This window comes from Ambystoma mexicanum, chromosome 7p (genome assembly GCF_040938575.1).
Source record: "Ambystoma mexicanum isolate Mex_15411 chromosome 7p, UKY_AmexF1_1, whole genome shotgun sequence".
In the NCBI taxonomy this organism is placed as follows: domain Eukaryota; kingdom Metazoa; phylum Chordata; class Amphibia; order Caudata; family Ambystomatidae; genus Ambystoma; species Ambystoma mexicanum.
This window is the reverse complement of record NC_090939.1, coordinates 204,519,417-204,533,573: the sequence shown is the minus strand read 5'-3', so window position 1 is coordinate 204,533,573 and position 14,157 is coordinate 204,519,417. Positions and strand designations below refer to the sequence as shown.

The 14,157-nt window shown below is 46.1% G+C and overlaps 1 protein-coding gene across 3 annotated transcripts in view; it reads right to left on the bottom strand.

Moving 5' to 3' along the window:
• BRWD1 (bromodomain and WD repeat domain containing 1) overlaps positions 1-14,157 on the bottom strand; it is a 3,236,587-nt gene that overhangs the window by 378,339 nt on the left and 2,844,091 nt on the right. For all 3 annotated transcript variants that reach the window (XM_069636064.1, XM_069636066.1, XM_069636065.1), the window contains one exon: positions 1,477-1,629. In XM_069636064.1, coding sequence (XP_069492165.1) covers positions 1,477-1,629 — 153 coding nt within the window. The remainder of the gene's footprint in view (positions 1-1,476; positions 1,630-14,157) is intronic.

The following is a 14,157-nucleotide window of genomic DNA, read 5'->3' as shown; positions in this document are numbered from 1 at the left end:
TGCTCCTGTGACAAGTTTGCCTACCGTGACCGCTGTGCACGGCAGGGTCAAACCTGTCAGGCACAGTTGCTCCGGCAGGCAGACTTGTAGTCTGCCGGTCTGGAAACAAGGGTGCTGGTGAGCTTGCTGGCACCTTTGTTTCCGGACCAGAACACATGTAATGAGGCCCTTTTTTTTTTCCGGGCTTGCAGCCCGTTTTCGCAGGCTTTGCTGCCCACTCCAACCTTTTTGCGGGGTTGAGGGCCGTTTTCGTGCGCTGCCGCCCCCAATCCCCTATGGGGAGAAGGCACGGTTATTTTTGTGCCTCCATAAGGGGAAAGGAGACCCTCATCGTCGGTGCCGCAACTTTTTGCGGCCAGTTCTTGCTTCGTAGATCGCAAGCGGACAGAATTAAAAATGATATTACCACACATGCTGAATTCACTGCCACGCCCACAGCAACTAGACTTCTGTGCATTTTGCGACTGCCAGTAGTGCTTACAGCAAATGCTGTGGACTCAGGAAGAGTAATGCTCACTCCAAAGCCACTATCAATGCCAGTTGAGCAAACACAGAGATCCTGCAGCAACTGTGGCACATCGTGGATCAAGCCGCTGAAAGAGAGGAAAGACTGCCAGTAGTCCTTACAGCAAATGTCATGAACTCAGAAAGAGTAATGCTCGCTCCACAGCAAGCCGCTGTAAACGCCAGGTGAGCAAACGCAGAGAGACCCTGCAGCAACTGCCCTCTGCCTGGGGCAAAATTGGTCATGAGACCACCGAACACTATCTGGTGACTTCTACAACATTTCTGGACCAGACTGCACCTGGGGAGCATTTCAAATAGGAGGAATCTGTGGAAGGAATGTGTCCATTAGCACTTACTTCAATTTAGCTACTTTTCTCTCTACAGGCCAATGCAGTGTTCTTTTCCTACTGAACCAGTCACCTTCCTGGGCTGCATCAGTGTATTCAAAGCAAGCAGCCACCTTAATAACTAAAGCACAGGGTAAGAGACGAATGCAAAAGAGGATTGAAGGAGGTCAGACAAAAGAGCTAAATGCAATATTGTAAACTTGGTAGTCAACACATATGGCAGAAACAGTAAACAAAAGTAAAATAAAAGTACAATCTTTCAAGGGGAAGGCAATCGGCAACTAAGGGAACCACAGCTCAACTAATTCCATCTTGAGAAAGAAAAGCAATTGGCTACTTGAGTAGCCTCAACGATGAGTGTTTGGGAAGTTGTGGATGGGGGCACTTGACTCCTTTTCCTGCAACCTAACACTCAACATTGTGAATAGGGTAGTATGAATGACGACCTACTGATTAAGGTCAAAAGAAGGAAAAGCTCATATCTCAAGCAAGTCATGCAGGTTAATGAAACAGTGCCATACATTTTCAAATTCCCTCATTTTAGATTCCTCAAGATTTTGTCCCTAATGGTATGCCATCACAATACACTACATTCATGTTGACCAGAACACTGAAAATTTACCTTGGATCTTTTGTTTGGAGTGTAGGATTTAGCATTACTGAATATTAATCTCATATCTTTGCATAGCTCAACTGGGTTCTCATAATTTCCAGCATGCAACGTCTCTCTCACAGTTCCAAAATCCATGGGAGTATCTATAATCTCTCTATAATCCTGCATAATGAAAAAGTTAAGATTTTAGCAGAATTAGACTATTAGAGGTCACCACTAACAATAATCATGGTTTACACTCAAAAGCAATTCAGCCAACTTAAAACCAAAGTAGTGTCCCATTCTCTGTGCTAAATTATCAGTGTTCATCTTAGTCTTAGCCAGGTTGTACATTTCATCCATAAAGAGTAAATTACTTACCTCTCAGTAATGTTCTTTTTGATGGATGTTCCTCCCAAAGATTCCTCATGTGGGATATCCAATCCTCAGGGCATCTGTTCTTCGGAAACCGATCAGCTGCCATGCGGTACAGAGCTGCTCCACGTCGGCTCTGTCGGACACCTCTACGCACCCTGCGCGGACATGACGTTGGGTCCATTACATATTGAGGTGTTGCGTCCCGTGACCTCAGTTCCACCCTTTTCCCCTAGCTCTCTGAAGATGGACAGCGGAAACATGGTGTACTAGCTATCTGCCAAGAGGGGCGGAGAGCAATGAGGAATCAGTGGGAGGAACATCCATCTGAAAGAACATAACTGACAGATAAATAATTTGTTCTTCTAATGGATTGCTTCCTCCCATGGATTCCTCATCTATGATAGACTCCCAAAGCAGTACTAATTTTTGGAGGAGTGAAGAGAGCAAGGACATCACCTAGACCAGAAAAATTGAGAACCGTCCTACCAAAGCGGGCATCCTGCCCCAAAAGGGAATCCAAGCAGTAATGCTTTGCAAATGTGTACAGACACGCCCACGCAGATGTCCAGGGCAGAGGAGGCAGCCACTCCTCTGGTAGAATGGGCCCCAAGACCCTCAAGCACATTCTTTCAAGCCAGATCGCAGCATCCCAAGATGCAAAGAATGATCCACCTTGACAGGGTCCATTTGGTTAGAGCCCTGCCAGCACGAGCACTGGGGTAACCAACAAAAAGCCTGTCATTTTTCCTAGCCGCTCTCGTCTGAGAGACATAGTAGCTGAGGGCCCTGACGGGGTCCTGGCGATGGAATTGCTGTTGTGCCTTAGAAGGATGAGGCAGAGGAAAAAACACAGGAAGGTGGATCTTTTGAGAGAGATGAACATCTGAGACTACCTTTGAAGAAAAGAGGGCCTCACTCTCAAAGTCACCTTCTCCGTGGAGAAAACCAAGTAGGGAGGTTTAACAGCTCATGCATGGAGCTCACTCGCCCGTCTCATGGAGATGATGGCAACCAGGAAATCCTACTTAAGGGTGAGCAGCCTAAAAGAACACGAAAGGAGGGTCTGAAACAGAGCTCCCACAAGAAATGTCAAAACCAAATTCAAATCCCACGCCGGGACAACAAACTGGTCTGGAGGAAACTGGTTACCCAAACCCCACAAGAACTCAGACAGTGGGGATTGTGAAGAACGAGCCCTGTTCCGGGAACCTCTTGAAAAATTGAAAACAGGGCCAATTTGCAGGGTACAAAGGTCAGGATAAAGGATCCAGATCTCTCTCCTAACACCAACCTGAAAATGTGAGCCATCTGCCATCTATAAATAGACTATGTAGCGGGGCTCCCAGATGAAAGGAGGACATCAAGGACGTAACCTGACGAGCCCCACTCCTTACATCTCTGCCTCTCAGTAGCCAAGCATGAAGGTTCAAGCTGCTGATGTTAGGGTGGAGAACCAGACCCTTCAATTGTCAGAGCAAGTTGACTCTCCTCAGAATGCAGCAGGGAGGGCAGATGGCATGTGGGCATGTGACAGTTTCTGGCCATTAATGCAAGCTCGTTCTCTGCAGTTTGCTTGGATTATCCTGCAGCACCAGTGAGTTATTATTTTAAACGAGGGCTCTAACTAACTTGATTGCTTACACTTTCGTTAGTCTCCCAAGCCTCCCTATCTTTGGTTCCCTGTATCGACCGGTGTAAATGAACACTTACTTGTTAAGGAGAGAAGATAAGCCCTGCCATAGCATAGCTCCAAGCTTGCGTGTAAAGAAGGGACAGTCAGTGTTTGGAAAAAGCAGCCATGGCTTTGACACCCTCAATGAGTCCCCCCACGCCCATTTCATGTGTGTTCTGTGTTGTTATCTGCACAGGAGTCCATGTGCGACTCCTGGCAGTGCAGCTCTTCCTCTTTTTGATTATGGTGAACAGACCCTGGGGATAACCTTATGGCACCCTTGGGTGGTGGTACAACCCTGTACCCCTAGTGTATGTTTTTGGGCACCTGTGTGTGGCCCACAGAGCAGCGTATGGGCTGGTGGCCGCTCCATGCTGAATTTGGCAGGTGCTCCGAGTATCCTCCATTTTGGGATACCTAGGCCCTGCCATTGGAATCAGTTGATTCCCGATAGGAGACAGGACGGCCCCTGTGGCCTCTTGCTTTCTATTACCTGTTAACTTGTTTTCCCAAGAAGCCCTGACTCTCCCTTCCCCTGACTGGCTGTTGGGTGGAAGTTCCATATATGGTATTGCGGGGAAGTCCAGACCAGACTGGCTGGAGCCTTCCCAATGACTGTACCGGACAACCATGCACACCCAGGCCCCACTCCTCTAACTGACCTCATACACTCCACACCATCGTCTGCACTCCAATCCACACTCAACCACCGCACCAATCCTTCCGGACATCACCCACTCCACCTCAGGCTCTCCAGACTAGGAACACGCACCAAACCTTTCCTAGCTCCCTGCAGCACTCCACACTCCTTAGGAACAACAGACTCAGCTCTCGCACCCATACGTCAGTCACCCAGCTTCACCTCCCTGGCCATGCTCACTACCCTAGCACCCTTCACGGCGCATCTATCACGCCCAAACACGAACCTTCCACCTCCAACATCCCCAACGCTAACACACACACTCCACTACCAGATTTAAGATGTGCACTCATCAATGCGCGCTCTGTTCAGGCCTATGCCATCGAAATCAACGACCTTATCACCACCCACAATCTTGACCTACTGGCCATATCTGAAACCTGGCTCCATGAAGCCTCCAACCCTTCCATCCACCTCGCCCTTCCTCAAAACTACACCATTCTCAGACAGGACCGGAAAAACTCTAAAAGTGGTGGCGGCGTCGCCCTCATCTTTAAAGACACCCTCGCCATCAGAATGGGTAATCAACAATGGGACAACAACGTTGATCTCCTAACCGCTAAACTAGCCCTCTCCCCTAACTGCACCATAAACATCTTTATCACCTACAGACCACCAGGATCATCTCCCTCCGACTACCACAAGCAACTCCTCCAAAACATAGGCAGCAACCTCAAAAACACCACCAAAAGCATCCTTCTAGGGGATATTAACCTTGGTTTATCTGACCCGAAGGACAAAGCAGCCGCTAATTTAGCCAAAGAACTATCACACATGGGGTTCGAACACAAAATTACTGCACCCACTCATAACAAAGGCAGATCCATTGACTGGCTAGCGGATCACAACTGCTCATCTACAATCACCTCCATCTCGGCCCTCCCATGGACGGACCATTACCTCATTCAATTCTCCATTCCTACCACGCCCACCCATAAAACCTTAACTCATGCCCCACCTGCAAAAGTAAGAAGCTCCAAAAAGCTCACTGCTTCCAACCTCGCCCCTCTCCTCGACATCCCTGAACTCAAGCCTCCATTTACCCATGACCCTAACTCCCTCGCCAACAGCTACGCCAGTGCACTCTCTCAAGCCATCAAACTCATTTCCCCTCTAGAAGATAAAAAAGGGAAAAAAAATCTATGCACTGCAACTCTTGGTCCAGTGAAGAACTATCTGACCTTCGCACCAAGAAACGCAAAGCTCTATCCAGATGGCAATCAGCGCCCAATCAATCCTCTCAACGATTTCAAAGAGATCTCATTGACCTACAAAAAAAGCCATATTTCATGCTAAATCCGAATCCTATAACCAGAGAATCACCAACGCCAGCTCCAAACCTAGAGAAATATTCTTCATATTCAAGGAACTCACCACACCTGCCCCCAGCCCAGACGAAATCATCAAGGATGAAGCATGGTGCACTGACATTCAGTCTGCACTCCTCAATAAAATCAACACACTCCAAAACAAAATAGTCTCCCAACGCAAAGCACTCAATACCTCCACCTGCTTGCCCACACCTCCCACTAACAACTCTCTCTCAAAAACACCCCTCTTCACCTTCAGAGAAGTCTCAGAGATGGAAGTCAAGGACCTCCTCAAAAAAAATCAAACCCTCCACCTGCAAAGTGGATATCTGCACACCCTCCTTAATCAAAGAATGCTCAGAATCCCTCACCCCCTTCATCACGGCTTACATCAATGCCTCATTCGCATCTGGAACCGTACCACAATGTCTAAAAGAAGCTTGGGTTCGCCTGCTGATGAAAAAAACCCTCTCTCGATCCTTCCTCCCCTAGTAACTATCAACCCATCACCACCGTCCCCTTCCTCCTCAGAATCCTCGACAAAGCAGCGCACAACCGAATCCAACACTACCTGGAAACCAACACCATCCTAGGCAAAAGACCATCAGGTTTCTGCAAAGACCATGGGACTGAAACTGCCCTTCCAGATCTAAAGAATGAAATTACCAAGATAATGGACACAGGCAAACCTGCTCTCCTCCTACTGCTCGACCTCTCTGCAGCATTTGACCTGGTCGACCACATCATTGTCACATCCCACCTCTTCAATGCTGCACACTTCTCCCTCAAGGCAACCACTTGGATCACATCCTTCCTTGAATGTACGCCATGAAAGTGTACTCAGACCAGGCCAGCACCCCCCCACCACTATAAATTGTAGAGTCCCACAAGGGTCTTGCACTGCACCGACCCTTTACAACCTATTCACTAAACCCCTCTTTGACTTACTGGACTCCCTCAACATATCCTACACAAACTACGCTGATGACACGCAAGTTCTCCTCCCCCTCACCGGAGACCACAACCTAGATTCAGAAGCCCTCCTCAAAATCTACTCCACTACCCAAACCTGGATGGCGATCAATGGTCTTTGTTTAAACGGAGACAAAACCGAAATCATCATCCTAGCCCCCAGCGAAACACTAACCAAACTCAGCCCTGATTACTCTCACATGATCATTGACAGTATTAGCATTCCTGTCTCCTCCGCCGTCAAGACCTTAGGAGTCTACTTCGACGCCACACTCTCCATGACCAGACAAACCAGCGCCATCGCCTCCACATCTGCTCTGACCACTAAACTCATTCATGCCATAAAACCCTACCTTACCACGCCCAACTGCCTCTCCATAGCCAGAGCTACTACAGGAGCCAGATTGGACTACTTCAACACCCTCCTGGCAGGCACATCGACTAAAAACTTAAGCAGGCTCCAAATAGTGCAAAATAATGCCCTCCGCGCTGCACTACACATCCCCAAAACTGACCCAATCTCACAGGCCAGAAGACTCGTCCATTGGCTCCCAGTCAAGGAAAGAATCAAATTTAAAATTCTCACTCTCACACACAAATGCATCAATCACACAGCACCCCCATACTTATCTGAAACTATAACTAAGAACTCTTCCACCCGTCCTAGAAGAAGCCATCACACCAACCAACTCTGAGTACCCACTATAAGAAGAGCCAAAGCCAGCGGCATTGGCTTCCCACACATAGCACCTAAGCTCTGGAATGCCCTCCCCAACTCACTCAGAGCAGAACCTTCACTGTACTCCTTTCGCAAATCCCTAAAAACGATGCTGTTCAACTAACGTCCTCCCTCCCTCACCTACTCTTGCTCGCATACGTATGCTACAAAATGTTTTATGTAAGAAAATTTGCTTTGTAACCATCTTCCTTCCATTGTAACCAGATTATGTATTCATGTAACAGCACCACGATGCCCCCGGGCTGACGTGCGCTTTAAATAAATCCGAATAAATAAATAAAAAATAAATACTTTGTGGGTACACTCTTGGGGTGGGACCTGAGTGAATGGAGTGAGTGACCAATATACATTTCATGCTATGGGTGTCGGTTTCTGGTGTGTAACACAATGACAGATAGACCTGCCCAAAACCAGTATGAATGCAGTGTGGTGTGCTGAAAGGCTGGGTGCTTGCCCCAATCCACATTCCTTGTTGCGAGTGTCTGGAGGAAGTGAATGGCCTGAATGCACTGTGTGCCTGATTGACTGCCTGCCTGCAGAATGCCCATCTGAATGATTGGCTGCCTGAGCCTGGCTTAGCAGTGAGAATAAGAGACAGAACAGTATATCCGGTGGCCTCTTACTGACTGGAATGGTTCAGAAGCTGAAGTTGAAAATTGATGCCTACCTTGAAGCCCAGCTAGAAGAAGGTGGTTTTGCTGATGCATTCCTTCAGCGCAATCCAAAAGCTGCCGTGTCTCCAAAAACTGATGCAAGAGAGAGGACCTGGCTAGGGCTAGAAGACCTCTTCCTGAGTTACAAGGGACCATCGTTACCAGTTTACCTTCACCAAGGCTCCCTGGAAGTCAGTCCTTGAAAGGCTGCCGACCGGAGACAGGGGCCGTTGAGGAATCCTAAAGTAAAGCAACGACCATCACCGTCGACCGAGGTTCGGAGGACCGATGTAACCTCGTCGACCAGAGCCACACGCTCCATTGCCTAAGACTCTTTGAAATTAAGGACTGCCTTACTTCATCACCGTTGACCACTTTGTCCTGCCGGAGAAAGTAAAGGTCGCTGAAGGACCGAGGAAAATCTGCCAGTGGGTTTCCCGCCACCCGAAGTCTTCAAATAGGCTGACGAATATCCAAAAGCCAGCCGTGGTCGAGTTCCGAACGTCGACACCAACACAGATGACCCGATGCCCTTGCTGGGCCTACGTTCTTCATTGACTTTTGCTTTGCGGCAACAAGGTGCACCGCACGCCTCGTCTTCGCAGGACGTCCATGACCGATCGCAGACTAGCACCGCCAAGGCCGAAGCTATCATCTCGCCGACTTTGTTCACCTTTTCTTCGAGGAATCTCGATGACCCGTGGCTCCTGCTTTATAGGGAGTTCACTTAAGAGGGATCCGTCGACGACCCATCGAAGAACTCTGCTAAACCAGGTACATTGGGGTAGTAGAACCGCTTTAGAAGGAACCAAGACTATATTAAACAATATATGGACTGGGCTTGTTGATACACTTTATTTACAGGTTGCCCAGGTGGGGGGGAGGAGGAGGGGAGATCCTCACACAGAACTGTGTCTTGGTAGCGGGACAAAGTATTCTGATATTTGTTTAAACCAACTTGTCTTCCTTCTTATGTCTAGTGTTGATTCACTTTATTATTTGATTTGTATGCCATTGAGACTGTCAGCAGTTGGTGCATTTTAAAGGAGTCAAGAGTTAACTGTGGTACCACATAGACATTGAACATATTTATCATTACAGTATTGCCAAAGCACAAAGTGTGTTATTGATTGTGTATATATTCTGAACCTTATTTATATAACTAAGGTATAAGTTATTTATATAAATATGTTATCACTAACATAGTGTGTGGACATTCCTTTGTGGGGGCTTGGGGACTACACAGTACTTAAGAACCAGCCCACATCATCCCCTGAGAACTAAGCATTGATTGCTCGCCCATTGCTACCAACAATAGAGAATCTTGGCTGGGGTGCTCTGTGCTTCTACTCTGCAATATAGAGGGCAGGAATACAGATAACCCATGTCCAATCTTTACACAGCGACACAGTCTTCATTGACTGATACAGCACTAATGAATTGATCCTGTCTACATATCAACACCAATAACAAAGGTGGCGCTCTAGAGGCTGCTCAGGAGGTGGACATTGCGAAAGGTGGCGGCGTATTGACCAAACTAACAGCAATGACATCTGAAGTTCGACAAATGTCTTTCTCTCCAGGGCCTCAATCAATAACGGATGGAAATCTCTCGCAATCACCGTCTTTATTCACATCTGAGTCCCTAGGTTACAAAATAAAAACATCACCATTGGACCTTTCCCTGCAGAATTTGACGCAGGAAGAGAATGGTTTCCCCCATTTGCATGCAACAAATTATGAGACCCCTAATAAACCTATGTCTGCCCTACAAGCTCTGAATTTTACCCTCTCTCAAATGGCAAATTCCTATGACCCAATTGCAGAGGAATTCCGCAGTCAACATTCCCTTTTAAATGCAATGTGTTTTAAATTGGCTTTTTTAGAAAAGCTTATTTATGGGAGGGTACTGAGTACGGGAGAGCTTACCCAAGCCACCAGAAAGTCTAGTCTGGCTCTTTGGGGGACTCAACAGTAAGCACTCCTCTTGGCCCAGTGATTAAAAAACGAAATCAGAAAACAATTAACAGTGTTGCGAAACACCTGACGGCTGATATAGCAACTAATACCGCTGCTAAGGCAAAGTGTTGGGAAAGGAAAAAAACAAAAGAACTTTGCTAAACAAAAGCGGAATGGGTCTTGTTGCTTTATGAGGAACTTGTGGCAGAATCAGAGTCAGTCCCCCACAGTCAAGGAAAACGTGTTGAGCGAGTGTCTGGTAAATCAAAATAAGAAAAGGCTGTGCTTTAATGAAACATTAACTATACCAAGGAAGGCAAAGAAAAAACTAAATAACTTTGAGAAGGCCAAAGGGGCACCATAGAAAAATTAGTAAAACTATCATCACAACCACCTGACGTCTTGGATCAAAGTATATTCTGAGATGGAGAGTATAAGAGAAACGGCCGATTTAAGCCTGGCCATTGTGGTGGAATGTTCACTTACTTCTGCACTGGTGAATGCACTGACTAGATCCCCTGTAGGGGTTTTTGTGTCAGTGAGTAATCCTGCAGAGGATCAGAGTCAACTGCAAAAGAGGGCACACACACTGACACCTATTTCTTTTTTCTTCTCAGCATTTTATTTTATTGAAATTTCGATGATCATAGCTTCATTAAAACAACATCATTAGTTCTTCAATAACAGCATCATAATTTCATTTTCCATAACAAGACCCCCCAAACGAATAAAAATAATACCTGACCAGATAATACAATGTTATTAAAAGAGGCGGCAATCATATCAACAAAAGATAAGTAAAATATGTGGTTCCTCCAAGTGTCTTAAGCCAGATGTGTGTGTTCCTATTCGTGTGGCCAGACAACGTACTCTCTTCTGTACGCTCTGAACCCCCACTCACTCTGAGGCCCTTCGTAACTTAATTTTGCAGCAAGTGTATCAGGGTCTGTGGTCTGAAAAACATGTGTTCCTTGTCTTGTACAAATTCAAAGAATGGGGCCCATATCCGGGAGAACCAAGTCACATTCCCGATGGTGTGCGCCGTGTGTTTCTCCATTGCCACTATTTCCCACACCTTGCCCCACCAATATGATGAAATCGGTCCCTCTTTTGTTTTCCAAAAACGTGCTCAATTGAGCTTAACCACCAATAACAGTTGAGATATTAGGCCCACCTTAGCTCTAGATGCAGTGAATTCCCCATCTTCCGGAAGCTCTCCCAATAGCATGACTCAGGGACACAGCGGAAGGGAGGCCCCGGTAATATCCTTTATCCTAGATTTAATTTCCTGCTAGTATGTCTGGATCGTGGGGCATTGCCACCACATATTAATGTAGTCCCCTAGTTGCCCACATACGTGCCAGCAATGGTCGGAGTATTCTGCAGAGATAGCGTGCAGACTCTGCAGTGTCATGTACCATCAGTAAAAGAGTTGTATCACACTTTCATTAAATCCAGTGCATCTGGAGCTCTTTGCAGTGCAGGCCCATATTTTTTTACATGAATCTATTGAGATCTCCTCCCCCACATCGGTTTCCCAGCGCACCATATATGGGAGTTTGTCTTCAACCTGAGCCTTGTCTAGTAGGTGATAACATCGGGATATTTTACGAGTGCTTTGCCCTTCCGCAAGTTGGAGTTCTATCCCTTTGGGTTGTCATGTGCCCGCTAGGAGTACTCTTTGGTTAGTAACTTTAACATTTATTGCATCTGTTCGTTTCACTTTTAGGATTAAATTGTAGGAGGCTCCGCCCCCTTTCCCAATCAGACTACATCACCCAGCCATCACGAGCTTTGTAAGTAGCATTGTGAAGTAGCGGTTTGCTGTTTGCTGGGCAGCGGCAGCCACGCAGGTGTAGGAGCATACTTATTAGCAAATGTTAAAGGTAATTTCAGTTTGGAATTAGTATAGGTGTAACGTCATAACTTCCCAGTGTGCTCTTATTAGAAGTACCTAATTAAGTAAAGTAAACAGGACATAATTTTTGTGCCAGTGGTTAGACGTAACTTACGCCTGTGATTCATAAACTAACATAACGGTATCAAATGCAGCAATAAAATAATAACTAGCTGCTGAAGTGAAAACACATTGCCCCAAGAGTATAACTACAAGGGTGAAATGACGCCACTTGTAGAAAAAGAGGAACTGAATGTTGGTATAACTAATGAAATAAAATCTGGAAGACAAACTCGAGCAAGTTGCGCATGTGTGCGAAAAACAATTTACAAACAGTGCTTGCTTAATGAAACAAAAATGAATAAAATGACTAACTTCACAAAGAAAGAAGATGCAGAGAGTATATTTAAATTGAAAATGAGCAGAATCGAAGAGGAAGTTGCACTGAGTGAATTTAATGCTGACCTAAATATTAAACTACCTTGCTTGGGCTCTAAACTGATTGCACAAGTATTGGAGAACCAAGATGATTTAACTAAGCAAAAGAATTTTAGCATGAATACTGACTGCCTAAAGGTGGCTATAAATAACAATCCACAAAGGACTAAGCTGTCTAAACCCAATACTATAGAGTTGAATGATGTGAATGATATGGGTAAAAAGATGTGAGATCTACTAGAGAAAAACACATGTGAGCAATTGGATCGTAGTGATACAATAGATATGTCTGAAGGGGAGTATAATGATGAAATGAATTCCAATATTGATATGCAAGACAAATGAATTGCCTTACAGGTGGAAGCTGGTTTGATGGGAGTCGAAATTACTAGAGGGATAGCCTTTCAGAGTAACATAGTGATTACTGGTTGAGGTGAATCCCCGGCTGCCTGCTGCCTGATGAAACCTCACCTAGTATTGCATTTGTTACTCTGGCAGGGAATAATATACATGAAATTAGCTCACACAAGGGACCCCTAAATACGAGCTGGGCTAGCATGAACGCAAACAATATGTTTGAAGCATTAGAAAATCTATTATCTATCACTTGTTGACAAGTGCGAAATAAATTGAACGCAAACTTGATGTTCAACATCAACAAGAACAGAATCATTATGGGAGACTGTAGCTCCCACACAGAAAAGACTAACTTAAGTGTCAATTTAATTAATACAGCTTCAGATAGCCACATACTGTAGTTGGCCGGCCAAATGGTATATCTCGTAGTTAGGCAATGTTATGCCCCCTCTCTCATACGCATTTTGTAACATCTATAGGAAATCCTTTTCCTGGTATTGTGCCAGATAAAACCTCTACATAAACTCTGTAGTTTACCAAAAAAGCAGTTGGGCAACATATATGGGATATTCACAAAAAAGTGCAACAGCCTAGGCAATACAACCATTTTAAACAATGCCACCCTTCCTATCATAGCCAAAGGGAGTTTAGCCCAGAACTTCATGCTGTTTTCAATGTTAGCTACTGCTTTCTCTGTGTTATGTTTGTGTTCATCTTCTACCTCATGATAAATATCGATCCCTAAGTATCTGAACTAGTGTCCCAGGATATTTGTAGAACTGGCAGGTTATCCTGCGCAATTCCTTTATATCTCCCTAGGGGGAAATATGCACGACTTCTTGGGGTTGACCGATATGCCGGAGAATGACGCAGATCGTTCCATTACCTCTAGGATGTATGGCAGGTTTTCTTCTGGGTACCTCAGATATAGCAGCATATCGTCTACGTACAGTGATATTAGGTGCGGCCCCTCCTTAGTGTGGATCCCTACCCCTTTATATTGTTGCCTCAAATATATCGCTAGGGGTTCCAGTGCGACGATATACAGCATCGGAGACCATGGGCATCCCTGTCTATTGCCTCTACTGAGCTGCCATTTGTCTGAGATGATCGCTCCCATTTTGACTCTGGCAAGTGGCGAGCTGTACAACACCTTCACCCACCTCAGGTACCCAGACCCCATTCCGTATTCCTTCAGAGCCGCCATCTGCCAGGGCCACCTTAACCCTTGGGAGAGCTTGCCAGCCCCTATTTCCTGGATCAACATGTTCTCCACGTAGTCCGTAGGGTCTGCACCCTCTTCACCTTCAGGTAGCCCCAACACGCAGATATTGTTGCATTTAGCACGCCCTACCGCCTCCTCTGCTGGGTCCTCCAAGTGGCGCACCTGTTTTAGTATGTGGACCTCTTTGGCATTGACAGTGCTGGTTTCCGTGTTGCTTTTCACATCGCTAAGGTACTCGTGCGTTCGGCCATCACTCTCACGTCCTGTCTCAGGAGGTTGACGTCCGCGCCCAACGCATTGATCTTGATTTCCAACGCTGCTTCCAGATCCGCTATCGTACTCCCCCATGAGGATTTCAACTCCATTATGGCGTCAAGGATCAAGTGGTCATCCCGCGGCAAGGCAGCAGTA